General features: G+C 47.2%; 1 protein-coding gene across 2 annotated transcripts in view; it reads right to left on the reverse strand.

Moving 5' to 3' along the window:
• LOC146205496 (T-box protein H15-like) overlaps window positions 1-20,177 on the reverse strand; it is a 93,550-nt gene that overhangs the window by 19,796 nt on the left and 53,577 nt on the right. For both annotated transcript variants that reach the window (XM_084590214.1, XM_084590213.1), the window contains exon 2: window positions 11,420-11,864. In XM_084590214.1, coding sequence (XP_084446340.1) covers window positions 11,420-11,864 — 445 coding nt within the window. The remainder of the gene's footprint in view (window positions 1-11,419; window positions 11,865-20,177) is intronic.

A 20,177-nucleotide genomic window follows, 5' to 3' on the forward strand; every position in this document is an offset into this window, starting at 1 on the left:
GCTTAACAGAATGTCGTGCAATAGCTCTGTTGAAACCAGCCTTGTGAATTTTTCATTTATTCCTTTCGCGCGTAACGATTACGAAAGAGCCCTGTGATCACTGTAGTAAACAGCCGCGATTTCTATGTTGATTAGTAAAATTGTGAATTGGCCTTGAAGAAAGGAAAGGCGCAGTACCTGTCACACATCTGGGTGGACACCTGACCCATTCCGTAAAAGGAAGGGGGAAGGAGGGACTGAAAGAAGAGACAGAAAGCAACCATATTGGAGGGCTCCGGAAAATCGCAGCGGCCTGATAAATTTAGCGGCCGCTGTGCGCTCAAAGTGTGGCTGGCACATAAAATCTCTTATGACACGGTTCAGGTGTCCGCTCAGAAATGTGACAGATACTATGCCTTTCCTTTGCACCACCCATAGCAAACCTATATATTGCTTTCAAAACTGATTGTTGAGCTAGTTGGTGCATAGTGTGTCTTTTTGTTGCGCTATTAACCTTCCCTTCATGTGACTATATATTGCTATGCAATGGATTCTCGCCGTTGCCATGGTGACCGCCGTTCGTTTACGATTCGCGGAAAAACGCGACCTTGACGCAAGTGAACAGGGCCCATATTCCGAGTTTGCGTCGTTATCGATGTGTCGCTATCTCACGTGACCTCGAGTGATCTGATTGGTCAAAACGCCGAAACCGGGTGTTGCCTCTACGGAACCGGAAGAGGTGGCAACATCATGTTCCGGCGTTTCCACTAATCAGAGGACTCTAGGTCACGTCAGATAGCGACACTCTGATAACGACGCAAACTCAGAATACGGTCCAGTAGAGCTAACGCTCTAAAAGAAAATAGGAGGGACATTTAAGAATACGCCTTAAGGGTATGGCGCGACAGAGTTAATGGGTCCTGTTTGCTTCCCCCCCCCCCCCCACACACACACACTTATTCACCCACATTCAAATTTTTAACTATATGCGGTTTGCACTAGATCTCATTTGTCGATGACATAAGGAAGAGCTCATTATATATTTCAAAAGCATTTGACAAATCTTTAAAACGCTCGCGGGACCGAAGTTTTTCTCCAGAGTGCGCTTTTTTAGTCCACGCACCCTATATGCCGACATACGAGCACGTCACGATACTAGACACGATGCTGAAGCGCCCCGTGAGACTGCCGACAACGAATGCGCATGCGCGAAGCACTACACACTTGCCACGACGATAGGATGAACCCGCCAACAAGACGCACACAGGAAAAAACAAACAAACAAACAAACAAACAAACACAGAAGTAGACAGGATTCCTGTGTGCGTCTTTTTGGCTGGTTCATCCTATATCCTCTCGCAATGCACCAGCTATAGCCCAACAACGTGTTTTACATTCAGACCAGTGAAAAAAAAAAAAAAAAAAAGAAGAACGGCGACAGACGATCGCATTCTATACAGCCTAGAAAGAAAAAAAAGCGGCGAGGTAGACCGAGTTAACTCGCCTGCAAAGGGAAAGTTTACACGCTCGGCACGGTAAATCTCACTTCACCCGTTCCACGCCATGAAGTCGGATTACCGGCAAGTGAAAGCAGGAGAAGAAGCCCACGTTTACTACTGGGGCCGTCGCACCTTCACGAAGAGACGCCCCAAAGTTCGCGTCGCAACTCACAGGCGCGAGCAAGCTTGTCTCGAAGCACTATAGCAGCGGTCATCTGCAGAACAAACGAAGCGATATTTTACAGCTGGTGCTGAGTTTCACGATCTCTGATCGCTCCGAAGCGGTACTGCGTAGAAACAGAAGCGAGGAACGAACACACTGCCCTGAACGCACCAGTTGCGCGCTAAGAAGATTGTTCCGCATCACACCGCATCAGCGCCCTGAAGGAGCCTCATCACGAATGTACATAAGAGGACGCCACCTACTCCACTGACGTGATATGGTCACACGTGAATGATACTTAGGTTCGGCCTGCCTAATTAAAATCCAAGCATATTACAGAAGAAAGCGAAGCAATGCAGCTTTCAGCGTCATGCTATGACTTCGGAGGACCTTACTTGCCTGCAACAACGCATCATTAAAACCGAGACGCCCGCATTTTCCCGACTTTGCGACGTGCAGGACACTCAGCGCTGCCGATTTTTACGTGGCTAAAAACGCACTGGAGGCTAGCGTCGTTCGTGTGCGTTTTCGGTCGCACGGCGGACATTATATGCCGACGATCTCCAGCTGGCTATATATATATATATATATATATATATGCACCATTTTCTCTTGGATAACTTTTGCACACTAATACGTGGTATTCATAACAAAAATCCTGGACGCTCCAGGCAGTGCGCAAAGTGAGCCACTGCCCGCTGCTGCGTCGCAACAGACTCACTTTCTCTCATCTCCCCACGCTTTCATCCTCATTTCCACCTCTCCTCGCTCGGTTGTTCTAGAAGCGACCACCGAAGTGGCGCTATAGAGTGAGCGGAATCATACTGCAGCAGATCTTTTTTCGACCTTAAGTTTGTACATCCAGCTAGTGTGCTTCTTTTCAAAAGTGAGTTTAACGTCTAAAAACTGTAGACTGCCGTCTAGAGGGAGCTCGTGGGTAAAAAATGGGATTTTTCCATGCTGTCTAAAAATTGTTAGCACACAACCACATTTGACCTACCTCGACAAGGTGGAACTTGTGCTAACAATCTTTCTGAATAAAGGAACAAGATTCTCACAAAAGAAAGGTTTTAGGCAATAAGGAGACACGATCTCCCCAGTACTATTCACAGCTTGCTTAGAGGAAGTATTCAGAGACTTGAAATGGGAGCAGTTAGGGTTGTCTTGCTAAGTAACTCAGGGGATGAACTGCAAATAATGATTGACGACCTAGACAGGAAAAGTAGAAAGGTAGGCTTGAAAATCAATATGTAGAAGACTAAGGTCATGTTCAACAGCCTCGGGAAGGAACAGCAGTTTACAATAGGTAGCGAAGCACTGGAAGTAGTGTGGGAATATGTCTACTTAGGACAGGTAGTAACCGTGGATTCAGGGCATGAAAGGGAAATAATTAGTAAAATAAGATTGGGATGGAGTGCATTTGGTAAGAACTCGCAGATTATGACTAGCAGCTTACCGGTATCGCTCAAGAGGAAAGTATACAACAGTTGCATCTTGCCTGTACTCACCTATGGGGCTGAAACGTGGAGGCTAACTAAGAGAGTTCTACTTAAGTTGAGGACAACCCAGAGGGCTATGGAACGAAAAATGGCAGGGGTAACATTAAGAAATAGGAAGCGTGCAGAGTGGGTCAGAGAAATAACTCAAGTTACCGACATTCTAGTGGAAATTAAGAAGACGAAATGGATATGGGCAGGACATGTAGTGCGAAGAGAGGATAACCGATGGTCGCTGAGGGTAACAAACTGGATTCCAAGGGAAGGAAAGCGTAGCAGGGGGCGGCAGAAAGTAAGGCGGGCGGATGAGGTTAAGAAGTTCGCAGGGGCCAGGTGGATGCATCTAGCACAGGACCAGGTTAATTGGAGGGATGTGGGAGAGGTCGCCCTACAGTGGGTATAGTCCGGGTGATGATGATGACATCTGTTCCTACTGCCAGCGCATGTCACTGTCAAGTGCCTCGGCAAGCTGCACTATGAGCACATCCATTATGCATCACATCATCCAAAATTGTAGCAAACTTGGTATGCAGTATAGTTCTCAGCTCTGATTGTGATTTTCAGTATGTATGTCAGTGGTACTATAAGCAAAGCGCAGTAGTTGTGGGTCCGCGCAAAAGAAGAGGTGATGTTGGCGCGCGGTTTAAAATCAACGCAATTTCCCGTGTGCTACCGAAACCGGATGGCTTGTGACGACAGCAATGATGTAGCGCAACAAAAGCGACCGTATACAGATCAGAAAAACACTTAATCCGATGCTTAATTCAGTGCAGGTAAGCGTTCGATCCATACCAGACACGGTGCCCAGGAATAAGATGCGCTTAATTTAAGGCTATCAAGACAACAAGGAAGGTTCAGGAAATCCGAGCTCTAGAGACACCATTCGAGCAGCCGACCCGTTCTCGCCGCTGGTACGCCGCCGCTGCCGTGCTGACGTACATCGACGGCTCCCCGCAATGAGCATGCCTCTGCCTCGCATCGAACAAGGGCGACTTTGATATCAACAAGTTTGGCAGTTCCGCTCTTCGCATACCGTCGTCTTCCACTCTGAATGGCTGAGACGCAGCGACGCTCTAAGCCAAGAGGAACAAGGCGCGCGACTCCGTAACTCTTTCATTGCGCCTATAAAAAATGCAGCTTTTCTTGGAGAAAAGCCATGGCGCGTTAAAATGCATGCCGTCATCCCCGGCGACGGCGCGCGTACAGCGAGGCGAAGTGCAGCGCTTCGGCGCCCAATAAGCAGCATGGAACCGACGAAACTACAGAAACAAAAGCCCGAACACGCGCAGAAGAAAAAGGCTCCGTTCACGCTTTAAATATTCATAACGCTTATCGCTTGCCTCGTTCACACGTCAGCTCCAATTGAGTCGCGCTGTAACCTGTCGTCGCAGGCACTGGCGAAAGCAGAAACCGGTTGAAAAGAGAAAAGGAAGAAAGACAGAAAAAAAAAAAAAAAGTTTCTGCACGTTGCTGCATATTTGAGCAATATCGAAGATATTTTTTCTATCCTTTTTGTACAGTTCTGCGTGGCTCGAATAAAAAAGGAAGCACAGTGCAGAACTATCTTGTACTAAGGTTAATTACCCATTAGGAGCACGAAAAACATAATGTTGCTCGGGAAAGCTATGAAAGCAAACGCGATGGGCGAACAACTCGAAACATACCAAAACACCAATGCGTTCAGTGACGCTTTCTTCCGATCAGCTTAGAGGGTATACCGACTTAGTTTTAGGCTAGGGAGCAAGAATTGATATACTGAATGAAGTATTTGCGATTTTTTTTTTCGGCTGTGCATACCGCAAAGCAGCGTATTGCACACACGTCACTCTTTTAATATTAGAACGAATTTTTAGCGGCGCCCGGGCCAAGGCATACGAATAAATTAGTCACGCCACTACAGTTCACTGACGATAGGAAAGACTGTGATACGAGAGAGATGCAATCGGCTTTACCTTTAGCGTGATTACGTAAATGATTTCACTGATAAAAAGCTTACATTACCAAGGGGGTGAGATACCAAGACTGGCAGAATATAAATATCTCGGGGTATGAATAAACGAAGGATAGGTATACATGGAAAAACGTGAACAGGCCACCAGGCCGAAGGGACGAAGGGATTCCGCGATAGTGAAGCCCAGGGTATTATGGGGGTACAACAGATATGAAGTACTTAAAGGCACTTGGAAAGGAATAATGATACAAGGGCTTATCTTCGGGAACACGGTTTTGTGCTTAAGGGCAGAAGTCCAGTCGGGGTTAGAAATGAATCAGAGATCTGTGGAAAGGTCAGCACTTGGAGCCTACGGCAAAACTACAAACGAAGCAGTACAGGGAGACATGGGCTGGGCGTCATTCGAGGCACGAGAGACTCGGAGCAAAATATTTTACGAAGACCGCCTCAGGAAAATGGACAATAGATGGGCAGCTAAAATATTTAAGTACTTATACCGAAATGAAATTGACTGACAGTGGCGCAAAAGGACCAAAAAATTAACTAGTAAGTATTTAGGAATGCAGGACGGAGAAATAAAGAACATTAAAAGACAGGTAAAGGACATAGAGGCTAAAAACTGGAATAATTCAGTGGTAAAGTAGACGACCCTAGGCATATATAGAAAAGGAAAAACTCGGATTAAGAAGGAAATTTCCTATGACAACTCAAAAGGCAGCGGCCTTCTCTTTGAAGTTATAATGAGGATGTCTTAGAACCCGAAGCTACAGAAGGAAATCTAATGAAGAAGATGGAACTTGTGCTATGTGCGGTAGATGCCCAGAAACAATTGAACATCTTATCCTGGATTGTGGCAGTATCCATCCAGATGTCGATGCGGACATAGTCACTCTAGCCGAAGCCCTAGGGTTTAGAGGTAACAAAGGAAGCGTGAACGACTCGGTGGTATAGAAGTTAGCAAGAGACGTTTGGAAGATTTGTGGATAAATAGCAGGAAGGGGCGCATGGAAGCGAAATCGAAATTAAACAATGATATTTAAAGATAACCTGTATCTAAAAGTAAAGTCGTTGAAGTTGAAGGGCTATCTGAGTTAAAAAGCATAGAAAAGAAAGGTTGAGCTTGTGATGACTGCCACCACCCCGTTCCAAAGGGGACGCTCATAACATCCGTCCGTCCATATCCATTCACATCCATCCGTCTGTCCGTCCGTCCATCCATTCCTCCAACGGATATGTGGGGGACTAAATACGGCGTCGATATTCAAGCCGATCTCTGCACCTGCACTCATCACCTGAACGCAGAAAGGCGCGTCTACACCGGCAAATCGCAAAGATCGCGCGACCGGTTTTGTTCGATTCGCTACTGTATCGGAGTCAAATTTAGCTCGCTTGAGACGAAGTATAGTGTAGACGTATACCGGTTTGCTGGACCCCTTCTGCGCACGTGCATTGACAGGGGTGAGTGCAGCTGCGGTCACTGCGCCTGCGTGACTACGTCTCCGGCAAGCTAAATCTGAACAAGCTTTTCGACTCCGTGACTGTGACTTCGCTCACTTTTTCCGAAGTCATATGTCGCTAAACTTGCTGTCCAACCCACCTGCACCGAGAAATCATCCAGCGCCACATCACGCTTCCCATGTATACCGGAGGCCTCCATAGCCAGCAGCTGCCATTAGAAAGAATACTGTGTTTATGCATGGGTAATGATTTCGGAACCAATTGGCGTGGCGGCGACAGGGCGTGGCGTTATTTACCATTACTTTGCCCTCAAACAGAGCGCGCATGTTAATGTCGCGCTCGTCTTCTAAACTTAATCTTGTTTCTCCACACGTTATTCCTGGACCTAGTACCTCATGCGTTCCACAGATGAAGCAACGTATTCCTGCGCTGCATGTTGTTTCGGAGTACGCCAAATCGTACACCGAAATTCTAGAGCACTATCAAATAGGTAAGCAGGTGGCTGCTGGGCCAGCCCCTACCCTAAATTGCAGGAAGGCTGTCGCCTGGCGCCGCCTCCAGATTGGGACATTCCCACGCTCGCTCCTGGTCAGAATTCTATATAAACTGTGACTCGAAAGCGACCCTCGAACACATCATCTGTGACTGCCTCTTTCCTCTCGGGAAGAGCCTAATGACGCCGCAACTCTGGAAGACCGTGCTGCGCTGCTCAGACCCTGGGCTCGAGCTAGCCGCCGTCTAGCTGTCCTTACGAGAGATTTAAGAGAGCCAAGATCGAAGCGGCCGCAGCGACTGCGGCCGCGGCCGATGGTTAACGTGCGTAAAACTTGGTTGAAGGATGATAGCTGGACCTATAACGAACCTCTACGTAACAAAGATGCATGCATATCACATGATCTCGGATGTAACAAAAAACCTCGGTTATAGGAAGATGCATGCATACCAGGTGTCTTCGCGTGTGACGAACACCAACATGTGAGTTCGGTTATTACGAAGATGCATGCGTCTTCGTCATAACCGAGGTCAACTAACGCTCGATATCCATGTTCGGTATCGGAGAATTGCTCAATGCTTTTTTTTTTTTTTTCGCAAGGCGACTTCAGGTCGTAAATCTCCTCATCTAGTCAGCGGTTGCGCTGGGAATGACGCCTGGCTCATAACATTGTTTACACCCGGCTTCTTGTATTATGAGAGGTATATTTTGCTAGCATTTCCTCTGGCATCGTTGGAAAGAAGGCCATAAATATTGTATTTTTTAATGGTCAACGCCGTTGTGCGTACACACACACAGGCACACACGCACGCACACACACACAGGCACACACGCATGCACGCATGCACGCACACGCGCACGCGCGCAAACACACACACACACACACACACACACACACACACACACACACACACACACACACACACACACACACACACACACACACACACACACACACACACACACACACACACACACACACACACACACACACACACACACACACACACACACACACAACACACACACACACACACACACACACACACACACACACACACACACACACACACACACACACACACACACACACACAAGCGCGCGCGGTCAGACAGCTATAGGGGCACGCTGCAGACCGCAGCTGAACCAATGCCACTGATGCCATGCCACCTTGGTAAGAAGACCTGTTGACCTGGTCTGTACGTCGGTAACGACAGGAGTGTGCTAGGGGAAATTCGAGCCGCATCTAGGGAACGACATGACGGTCGCGCTTGCCAGCAACTTTCTGCTGTGGGTCGTGTTTCGTGCTCGCACGCTCTTATACATGCCTTTTTTTTTTTTTTTTTTTTTTTTTTCACACCGGAAAGCTTCGGTCGCCGAAACTGTGCTTGTTACCTTGGACGGACAAAGATTCTGCGCATATTTTAAAACCACCTGCCTGAATATTTTTATCGGCATTTCCTCACAGCAAGCAACGGAGCGATCAGTATAGGCCTAATTTTCGCCGACGGTAGGCAGCGTTGGGATATGTGCGAGTGATGGTCAGATATCCACGAATCACTGAGTTGTGAATTGTGCTAGGTAACATTCCCTTCTAGGTTAGATTGTGTGCAATGTTTGAGGCTTTGAAACCACCCAGATGTGTTCATGAAGCATGCGACGAAATACAACAGAGTACGCCACCATGAGCCGCTCACGGTGCGTTGCATTGGGAAATGTGAAATCCGGGAGTACATTTTCTCTCACCTGTGTGAAAAACTTGCGAATAAATGTAGTCGCTGCGATAATTGAAACATGTATATTTGCTCGTATTTGTGCGTTTGTAGTCCGGTTAAGGATAATATTAAGCACTCATTGGATTTGTTTACAGTATAGTTTGCAGGTTCTGGCCTTTAATCATTCACAGCCCTTATATTGACACCGCGAAACACTACGTACGCGTGCGTCCTAAAGAGACTTCAACTTGTCATACATACAGTTATTTGTAAAGCTTTGGGTGGCAAGCGTGCTTTTTGGATAATTAAAAAATGCAGCCAAGCATAGATAATTCTGTCAGTTTGGGAACTGGCGTTCACAAAACTGACAGAATTAAAATTCTTTTAACAGTCAAGAATGAACTGGTTCCTCGCTCTAGATTTTGCATTAAAGGTCCATTATATATAGAGCTGTTGAGCTATATAGATGATTGAATAGGTTGGTTTTACACACCTTTATAATTGCACATGAGACGTAGATGGTGAAATGTGCGGTTGGATGCACAAGCGGGGCAACAAGTCAATAACTTTCTGCAGCTGCTTAGTGAGAGTAGTAATTCTTGAAGCTCCGTACTAGCTTTATAGTCTGATTACTCTGTGTGCCCTCGTGCTTAAAAAAAAAAAGAACGAACTTGCTTACTTTATTTTGTGGTAGACCCATTGCTTATGCTTGTATTTGAGTTAGAGCGCAATAAATCTCTATTCGAGGCGTTTTTTTTATTTATTTATTTTTACTTGAACCTCTAGTCGCCTTGTTGGCAACGTTGCAGGGCTATCAATGCGTGGGTGTACTTCTTTCCCGGATTTCAGGTTTTTGTTTCCTTGTCATTTTTTTTTTTTCATGAAAGCTGCTGGCTGTATAATTATGAGTGGTCATTCGAATTAGTTCCCATCTGTAAACCACCGCTCTATTGTATTCTTTGTTCTCGCCCCGTTGCGCCTTTTCCTCGCAAAAGGATTCTTTCACTTTGTGTCTGTCAGATTGATTCGCCTGGTAGGAGCACGACAGTAGGTTGACATTCTCCGTTGTCGTTCAGCCACTTCAATGTGTTTAGCGTGCCGGGAAAAAAAATGTGCGAGGGAAACTTTTGTGGTCTGCGAGAGTGATGTCATTGGCGTCTGAGTAAACCAGAGACAGCGAGTGACCTTGCTCCGAATCTGGCGACAAGGACGATCGTGGTTGCATTTCTTTAGAGCCGCAACGAGCAATTGCGAAGACGTGACAAGAAGCATTTGGCGTGAAAAGATGGAAGAAGTTGCTAATGTTAATTTTCGCGTCTGAGGCAAGTCACACAACCGTCCACAGCCACCGCAGCGGAGACGCCGGCCACCTGTGTCAAGTCAGTCGTGTGGAGAGAGACCATGAGCAGGTCTTGTTTACCAAGGTGACATTGGCTGAAAGCGGTTCGCTGAAGGGGCGGACCTCTAGCGACCGTTTAGGACAAGATTGGTACCAGAAAAGCCGTGCTGCTCGCTCCTAATGGTTAAAAAAAAAAAAAAAGGGCGTTGCCTAGTTTGTCTGATATTTTTGGCTTTCTAAAATCGAAAAAAAAAAATGTTTCGGCGCTAAAAAGCGGTGTAGCACGACTGGTGTGTTATACTTGCGTTTTAAAGCAGACTACTAGTACACTCCGCAACCACCTCTTACATTGCAATACTTACAACGGCAAGTTCAGGCAAGCCAGAAAATGGAAATAAATAAATTTAAGCAAGTTAAGGCAATTGTATACGGCAGAATTAAAAAGTATCAACAAAAAAAAAAGCATAATCTGGAAAAGCTCCCTCGTATACATACATAGATGCAGTGAAGGCAAAATTTACAGAGCTTACACAAGACAGTAGCATCACATTGCCTTATCCTCTTTATTTATTTATTTATTTATTTATTTATTTATTTATTTATTTATTTATTTATTTATTTATTTATTTATTTATTTATTTATTTATTTATTTATTTGCGCCGAGTTTGCCACACGGCATAAAAGGTGGTGGTGGAGTCACAGAAATGTGTGGAGCGCAGCCATGTGCAAGAAGTCACATAAACTGCGTGCGTAAATGTTGTTCGTTATCCATAAGTGGAAATTAAGAGCCATTAGTCGGTGAAAGTCCAGCTTGTTGTAAAATGGTGTTGCGCATATGCGAAGTTCCTGGGCGCGTCCATATTAGATGCCGGACAGTGGTGTCGCAAGCGGGTTCTTCGCAGTGTATGTGTGTGTGAGGGGGGGGGGGGGGGGGGTTAACGAACGCAAGCTTATGTGTGTGTCTTCCGAGGAAGTTGTGTTTCCGGGGAAGGATGGCGAAATAAGGTGCGTGCTATGAATGCCGTTTTTAGAATTTTGCAGGGACACAGTGCAGATACGTTAGCTGTAGAAATCCTGCGTGTATGACGGTCACGGTCGTCAGTGTGAATCCAACTTTCCGACATGTTTTGCGACCATCGCGACTCGCCGTATATACGACCATGAAAGAGGCGCTTTTGCGGCGACCGGCACGAAACTGTCGACAGGGATCGAACCCATCTGATTTTGCACGATTGCTTCGTCAACGACGCTTACGCTTCTGTTCGCACGTGACCGGGGTGTCAAGCGTAAACACAACTTAAAAACAGGCACGAGCTCCCGCTCACCTTCCTGTCTTGGTGATAATCATCTCGGTGCCAAGCTCGTGAAACTTCTCCCACAGATCTTTGGTCTCGAGGTGCGCGTCGGCGTTCCTCAGCTCGTCGCAGTTGCAGCGGGGCAAGGTTTGCGGGTTCTCTACCCTGGCCGAGCCCTTGGAGGCGCCTTCGCGCTGTTTGACGCCGGGTCGCGGCGCAACCGGAGTGCTGGACTCACAGCCAGGCTCACTCTCTGAGCGGCGCACAGCGGGGGTAAAGTCGCTAGGCGCGTCTGGCAGCTCGTCGTCAGCCAAGGACGAGACGCTCGACGGTGGCGACGATTCGAGCCGCGCTGCCGCCGAGCCTGGGCCGAAGCGGCCCAGGAACTGCAAGCCGGGTGCCCCAGTCTCTGGAGAGGACGCCGCACGCCTCTGGGAGCGAAGCAGCAGCGGACTGCTCGGCTCGCACAGCTTGTCTGCGAAAGGGACGAAACCACGGGTCAGGCATATGCCACACTTTCAAGAACAAAGACATGGCGACAAACTGTGAGAGTGTTAACAGTCTACGCTGAATGCAAGTATGCACCGCAACGGTGGCCTATTGTGGTTTCAGCATCTGCCCCCAGTGCTAGAGGTGCGCGGTTTCATGTCAATGCCTCTCAGCTTTCTTGGAAGAAAATTCTTAGAAAAACTGACCTTTCACCCAAACTCGCGCAAACCAAAGAACACATCAGCCTTGACACTATTTGACCCAGGCTGCCCTTGTGACAATAAAAATCAAAACGCCGCGATCTCCAAGCCTAAGCAGTCGGGTATGCAGTCTGGTGCAGCTGTTAATATCAAATCAAGTATACTCGATAATGGGGCGGTAAGTGGCGATGCCGAAGGCTACTAGACTCTTATGGCTGGATGTGCGAGCAACATGGCGACTACTTATCACATATGATCTCAGTTTCACGCGACTCTCGGCGCAGGTTCCAGGTGTCACTAAAGGGAGAGCATCGTTTCAGCGATGCATCGTAAAGGAGGACGCAATGCTTGGGCACAATCAAAGCATGTAGAGATAAAGGGTAAAAACGTCTTCGGAAGATACGGTCCCGGAAAAAACGCGCTCGGAAGAAAAAGGCCCCTAAGGAAGCGGTCAATAGGAAAATTTTCAGAGAGCACTGCAGAATCTTCACTGGAGAAATGCGAAAGCCTGAGCGCCGCTGCTGCTGCTGCTGCTGCACATTTTATATCACGCGCCCCTTGTGGACCTTTTGCTAGCCTCGTAAGTGGAAATTTCCTTTCCTTGGCGCGCATTCGTTGCAGTGTTATATATAATTATAATTGGTTTACAGGAAAGGAAAGGCGGGATTATCTGTCACTTTCTCCAGCCAGTGTGAATTTGGACGGTACACTGTCGCGCCTGTCGCGTGGCGTTTCTTAGAGCGCGTTCAAGTGTTGGATTGCAGATGGTAGGAACAGAACACATTTTACGAACAGATCGTACGCGCGAGATTTTGACCATGAGCCAAGGAAGGTTTTTGCTTTAAAAAACGTCCGTCCCCAATGCGAGAAATGTCTGAAAGAATAAATTATTCCGGAACTCCCTTCGCAAAAAACTGCACTTTTTATCGGATACTTTCTTGACTTTTAGAACAAATGCAACCATTCTTTGGGATCGGGCCCTCTGTGTGCCTGACATGTCTACACAGGCACTGCAGAAGGCGTTGGGAAAAAGAATGCTGAAAGCCCGCTACAACATACCATCTGCCTCTTTCTGTGCAGTGCATCTTCCCCAGTTTCGTAGCTCATTAAGCACTTGTTAAGAAAGGTCTGATCGGATTAGTAATATTATAGTGCGGTCATGGCCAATAATCTAAACTATCGCTCCAAGCGTCCGGCCCACCGAAGGCGAGTCTAGCGCGGCCTTTCTCCCGCAAACAAAGCGAAGACGAGGCGCTGTAACTATGTGCAGCCAGCATTTTTTTTATTTTTTTAATATGGAGGCCAGACAGCAGTTCAGCGTTTGGTCATCCAAGCCGATAGGTGGAAGGGCGGTAGCATACATTGTTGCAGCTCGCCAAAGGGAAACGTAATCTACGCCTTACCGCACAAGGAAGAATTGTAGCCCGTGGAAAGAAGAACAAACAAACAAACAAACAAACAAACAAACAAACAAACAAACAAAAAACGGCGGGAAACAGGAAATACAAATAAGGTTCAAGTAAAACCATAAAAGAAGACGTAAGGTACAATTCTTCAAAGTCGGTGAAACTAAAACGATTCGCCGCAGATAGGCAGGGCATCAGGCGAGGCGTTTAGGGGCAGTTTTTCTGTCTTTGCCACTGAGGACATATTTTCTGGGGATTTTTTTTTTTTTTTCAGGGCCGTTTTTTCCGGTGAAGTTTTTACCGGAGCCGAGAGAGAAACTACGGTGAACGAAGAAAAAGTGAAGAACTTAGAGGGCACTTAAGACCACTTACGTGCTGTAAATGCGAAATCATCCACCTTACCCGATGGCCTTCCGCCTAAAGGTCTTTTATTCAAGCCTTCAACCTAAAGGCCTTAACATCAAAGCCTTCACCCTAAAGGTCATTATCTAAAGGCTTTCAATCTAAAGCCTTTCAGATTTCATTAATGACCCTCAGAACCTCCTTTTCCATTTCATTAATGCCCGTTATGATTAACAATTGTTAATGATTACCCACTGACTCTGATGAGTACTGGCAACGTCACCGATTTCTGGACGTCATTTTTATTGGATGACTCCGGGTTTCGTGATTTCGCATTAATAAATGTGACTCATTGCACGGTCATCGCAGCTATGTTGTGGAGCCGGCATTATCGTGGTCCGCACCATGTGGCCAGCGTTATAGCAGCTTTCGTGTATACGCTGTTTGCACGACTTAAGGTCGTTGCAAGGTATCGCGTCGTTGAACCAGCGATGAGCAGCTTCCGATCACGAGGGTTATTTGCCACAATGGTCCGCGCGTATTTGTCAGCTTTGACATGAAAAAATGGAGCGAATCAGACTGCAAGTGCATAATTTACTGCGCGGGATGAACAAATCGCTACGGACGATGTCGTTTTATTCTGACAGTTTCAGCACTTCAGTCCTATTCCACGCACTTTCGTACTTCCAATGCAACGTATCGAAATAATACGGGTGCTAACGGGGAAGTTTCGTTCGTGACAGAGCGACAACCGACCAGCTGCGTAGAAGCATTCCGCACTGTCATATTTAGGCCTCAACCGAGTCACCGCCGTCACGTACGGAATATACGAAGTGCTCCCCGCACTCTCAAGATGTCGTCGCAACATTCATCCCGCTACATTAAACTCAACATCATAGCACAAATAGCACGTATCCGTCTCAAGAAGGCGCGCAAAGGAACTATCCTGTTGAAAACAGCAATATATGTGTATTTATACTACTATGGAGAGTTTCGTTTATACGAGCTGGTGCGCAGGGTGTTCATATTTTATAGTATATATACTTCTTCCTTGCATTGAGAGAGTGTTAGGTGCAGCTTCTGATATCTTGAAGAGGAAACGTGGAAAAATTAGCGACAACACTGAAGAACTACCTTTTGAAAATTAAATGGTAATAAAATGCCAAGAAATCCCTAGTAAAAAATCCCTATGAGTTACAATAATCTCATACAAATTCTCATACTAAACTTGTACTAAACTCATACAAATCTCATATAATCTCATACTACACTCATTTATCATATGAGAAATATATGAGAATTATTGAGATATGTTTAAGTTTAGTATGAGAAGTCTGTATGAGGTTATTGTGACTCATACAATTTTTTTATAGTCAATTCTTGTCCGAGTACACCTGTGTTATATCAATAAAAATTTGGTGAAAATAAACGCAATAGTAACTGATTACTTAATTATAATTGTTTGTTTAATTTTCGGGGGCTTTACTTGACCACTGTAATCAATTACATTTCACGTGTAGTAATAAAAAATCGGTCACTTAATTTCTGTAACGCGCACAACACTGCTGATATGGTGCTCGGTGCCACGTCGTTTTCCAATATGGCGTACCCGCCGCGGTGGCTGTATGGGAGTCTGCAGCATATAGATGTGGTCTTAATAAATGAAAATTTCTGCGTGGATGCTATAGTTCGCAAATATTTTCTTTTGTTAACTTGCTCCTCGCAACCGACCAAGGTCTCGCTCGCATTGCTTTTGCATCGAGTACAGGCGTCTGTGTATGAAAAAGAACTGAACAAGGGCTGAGGGGGAGTCTCAGTGCCCAAAGCCAAGTCAATGTTTCGATAAGGAGGCCTGCCTTCGTATGACAAAGACAAGTCCCAGCTTGTCTTGTGGGTTGGATTGGATTGGATTGGTACTGAGGCTTCCCTTTTTTACCAGGTGGACCAGAATGGTCCTAGTCAAGTCAATTCGCTACTGCTGCTGATGATGATGACGATGACTGCAACGTGTCTCGATGGTTGTGGCGTTCAGCCCGGTCGTCTGTGTGTTGTAACCCCAACGCGGTCGAAATTAATCTGGCGCCCTCTGTTGCGGCGTCCTGTTGTGCTGATGCGTTGCTTCGGCACGTCAAACCCCGCAATATTCAATTTAGAATTAAGTTTCATTTGTAGTGAAAAAGAGAAAACAATGGAAGGGCGACTACAATACTCCCTAATGCAAAATTTGACTTAAGGTTTTTAAACGTTTATTTTTGGATATATTGCGGTCATTAATTTTAGAATCTTGCATTCACTGTACAGTTATAAAGCACTCTTAATTTTTCTCACGAGCTAGGGAGAATTTCCCAGAAGAAGAGAAAGTAGGGCCACGAGCGAGCGGCTCTTCTTTCTCTTTCGCTCGGTTACACTGGCATCGACACAGCTCAACAGCCAAACGGGAGTATGAGAGTTGCGCTCTAAAAACATTTTGGGGGATTTACGCTTTATGCCGGAGAGACTATGTCTCATTGCCGAAAAGATCTATACAGTATGGCCCCTTGTATGCACTTCCCTACTTGCAGTGTTGCAAAATGCAACCATGCTGAGTGCGCCAGGAAAAACGCCGACAGGCGAGGATTTTAGCTATACTTTTTATGCCACATTGTGGCTAGACTAGGTACCTCGCTTAAGGTTACCTGTAAGGGACCGATGGGCTCAACGGTTAGCGCAGGAGCCAAGGAGATGCCTCGTGGCAGTTTTGGCTATAGTGTGAATGGAGGCTCGTAGGAATGCTGACAGGAATGTGCAGCGAATCGCCGGAACCGACCGGCGCAACGTGTTAGCTCGGGAGGCCTGGAAAAGTCGTCAGCAAGCGGGAAGCAGTCCGCTGCATGGGAAATGAAGCTGCTCATTTACTTTGGCCTTAGCGTGAGTCTCAAATGGTACAGTAGAATATGAGCAGCATGCGGCATTTGGTGTTTTGCGTTTTTTTTCTCTCATTCAGTAAAAAAGAGTCTTATTCACACTGCCAAAGTGTGAATCCTGCCAGACAGTCCAATCACTTTGGTTATACTCTTTCCACCTTTGGCAATTATGTGATCAATTTGATGATTTTTCGACTGTGCGAATTTTGTGGAGAGAGGGTTTAGCACTGTCAAAGTTGAAGGGGAAAGTTGCCCACAGCCACGAATCAATTAAGTTAGCTGTCATGGCGATTAGACCTTATCCACTGGACCCCGGTGGCTTAAATTTAACCAAGCCCAAGATCAATTCGCCGTTCTGGGCTAGGTTGAGATGCTCCGCATCTTCGGCTATGCCAAGGAAGAAATATTTCCTTTTTAGCCAGTTCCATCATATATCTCTGACGTAAATACTGTAAATCTTCTTTGTATAAAGCTTCAGTTTCTTCTAGTAACCTTCTGTAGTCGTCTTCGCTACACCGTCTCGCAAGGAACCTCCGCGGCATCGTACACCGTCCCTGAGGCGCACCCCAAGTGCAATCGGATCATCACTATTATCTGTCGAGCATAAGGGAATGCTGAACGTCTAGCTTTGGCACAGCTCAAAAGGTGGCACAGCACCTGAGGAGCGACGAACGAATTTCCGAATAAATTCGCTGCACCATGGCTTAGTGGCGTTAAGAACCGCAAAACACATATATCATAACCATGACCCTGAAGCTTCGTGGTACAAACGGTGGCGCAATAAGCACGCATACACTGCCATCAACCGATGATAGTAACAACTGTGGGCAAGTTGTTCTCAAGACAATGCAGTTAGCAGCTCTCTAAATGATGCACCATTTGCGCCATGCAAAAAGGCGCGGACATCTTCAGCGTCACATGGTCAGGCGAGAAGCACTGAATTGCAAGTCTGGATTTTAACGCAAAACAGTGTTCACAGACATGAGAGCGCATTTTAAGCAATAAAATCCTGTTTCTTATAAAGATGTCAGAGGTAGAGAAAGTTGATCTCAGTAACGATAAGTGGATTGAAGATGTGCTAATCTTTAAGAAAACTTCACTCCTTGTAATTGCGGTCTTACAGACTGTTCATAAGCTCAAAACGAAAAAAAAAAAAGTAAATTCGGGCAGGACGACGTCGCAGTTATGCTTTAAATACTGATGACCCATAACGAAGCAACTCCTTGTTGCCGAAGCTCTCTTTTTTTTTTTTTTTTTTTTTTCAAACTGGGACATGTGATTTTGCTGACCTGTATATTAGTGCTAAAGCGCTCGCACGATCGTCATAGCTCAACAAAAACCTTGCTTCTGCCTAGCTAGTTGCTACAGCAACTGTAAAGCCAGGCGTTGTCGAGCCAGTGAGGCGTCGAATGGGACGACTGCATGCACTACAGATGCCACTGTGTAGGGCCCCCTTCCCTTACCACCTCCCACATGCCATTTGGTCGTGCGGCGTTGAGGTCCAGGTCCGTTAACCAACCTCTATTTGACTTAAGAGTTCGCTATGCAGCGTTCAGGGTGGTGTCATACCATTTGTCTTCCCATTTGGCATCCATATGGTATAGTTACGTTGGAGTCTATTATTTTGCGATAGAGATTAGAACCGATGACATATGTATCCCCACTTGTATGCCGTGCAATATAAGGCAACACTGCCAATCTCTGTGCCAGTCTCTGCTCAGCCACCAAAAATCATGCTAAACAGTGCTTTCGCACCTTTTAATTGGTGTTAAAACCTGGCTAATTTTCTTCTTTTTTTTTTTATCAAATTGGGCATATCTTTTTGAGCAGATGGTCGGGGAAGAAGCCCCCTCCCCCAGAACTGCGCGCTGGCTTCCTTTATCATGTCCCACTATCGGGTCGGAACAAGGGAGCTGCCTAAGCGCACGTGCCTACTCGGAAGCAGAGTGTCGATTTCGGCTCGTGCTCCCAATGAGTGGCACGCGAAATACAGCATCACGCTCATGCGCTTAGCGAACGTTCATTTCGAGCGGAGTGCTTCGATTATTCAAGAAGAGCTCCTCCCAACTTCCTGATATGCCCCCGGCGGCGAAGCCACACAAATACCCCCCTCCCCCTGGACGAGCGGTTCCCGCGTATAATTCACCCGAGCGATTAACGACAGATCCACGGCGCTCGCGAAGTTCCAGACGAACCAAGAGCGCCAGTCGTACGCGCGCACTCGCCAACAATCGTCTGATCAGTTCCACTGATGGCGGTTATTAATGGACCCCGAAGAGTTTGTTATTCGCTACCCGCCGGGCTCCCTCTCTATCGACAGAGAGCGCGGGGCCGTCTGTCATGATTCAGACATGATTGGACAGTTGTTCGGCCGAGCTTCGAGACGGCACTCCGAAACCGTCGTCATCGTTTTGCGCAGTCTGCCGGGCCGGATCGATAATTTATGTTTCGTTTGGAGCTCCAATCTGACAAGCCGGCTACACGGGGACGCTTGGCAGCACGTTGCGGCGCTCGCTGTAGCGCGTTCGCGTATATGCGCGCGCAGCCGTCAACGCGCTCTCTTTTCTCCACAGCCATTCGACCCGGCAATTCCAGTCGACGCTCGACGCCGACGCAAACATCTCGCGCGTTCGGGCGCGGCGATGGGCTCCGTTGAGATGCAGGGCGTAGCACCGTATCTGCCGTGTAAGCAGCGCCACTTCGACACTCTATTCCCCGCGTATAATGCGCGCGTTGCGGGTGCCGAACATTATCAGCGTAGCCAGAGAGGAAGCGCAAAAACGGAAGTAATGGACACAAAACGAGCTGGAAGAAACAAAACGAATCCCGGGCGCGAACAGAAAACCGCGCCGCTGCAGAAAATGACACGGCGGCCAACGCCGCAGCTCGCCGTTGGCAGCCATTGCGCGCGGCACTGGGCTATGTCTCGGGGGAATTAAACGTTCCCTGATAGCGTTTGCACGCCCGTCTCCGTGCGGGGGTGAGCCTCGACGGCTTTGAAATTTAATAATGCCAGACCGCGCGCGTTTTCAGCGAACGGCGGAATCAATCGGCCAAAAATCGGATTACCAACAGTGCGACTGCGGCCCGAGAGGCGCGCTTTCGACGCTTCGTGCGAGGGGGGCGGCGAGGGCCGCCGCATAAAACAGGTCCGTTTACAGACCATCAGGGTAAAGTGATACGCTGATGGGGATCATCCCGCGCCGCTCCTCTTCTTTGCTGCTTTCGCGGGCGCGCTCCCGAAATTAGGTTAGCCGACGCGATATGTCCGGGCCCTTGTGTAATATACAGGCGTAGACGTGATAGTGAAATCTCGGAAGGCGCGAAGGGGTTGAACCGCGCCCGGGTGCCGCGGGTGCTGCAGGCGCGCACGCTGCTCTTGTTTGGCGCGCCGATTACGCCGCTGCGCGCTCCCGCGCGGCACTCCGAAAAATGAGCGCCGGGCGCC

Source organism: Amblyomma maculatum, chromosome 1 (genome assembly GCF_055883805.1).
Source record: "Amblyomma maculatum isolate TAMU_Amacu chromosome 1, ASM5588380v1, whole genome shotgun sequence".
NCBI lineage: Eukaryota > Metazoa > Arthropoda > Arachnida > Ixodida > Ixodidae > Amblyomma > Amblyomma maculatum.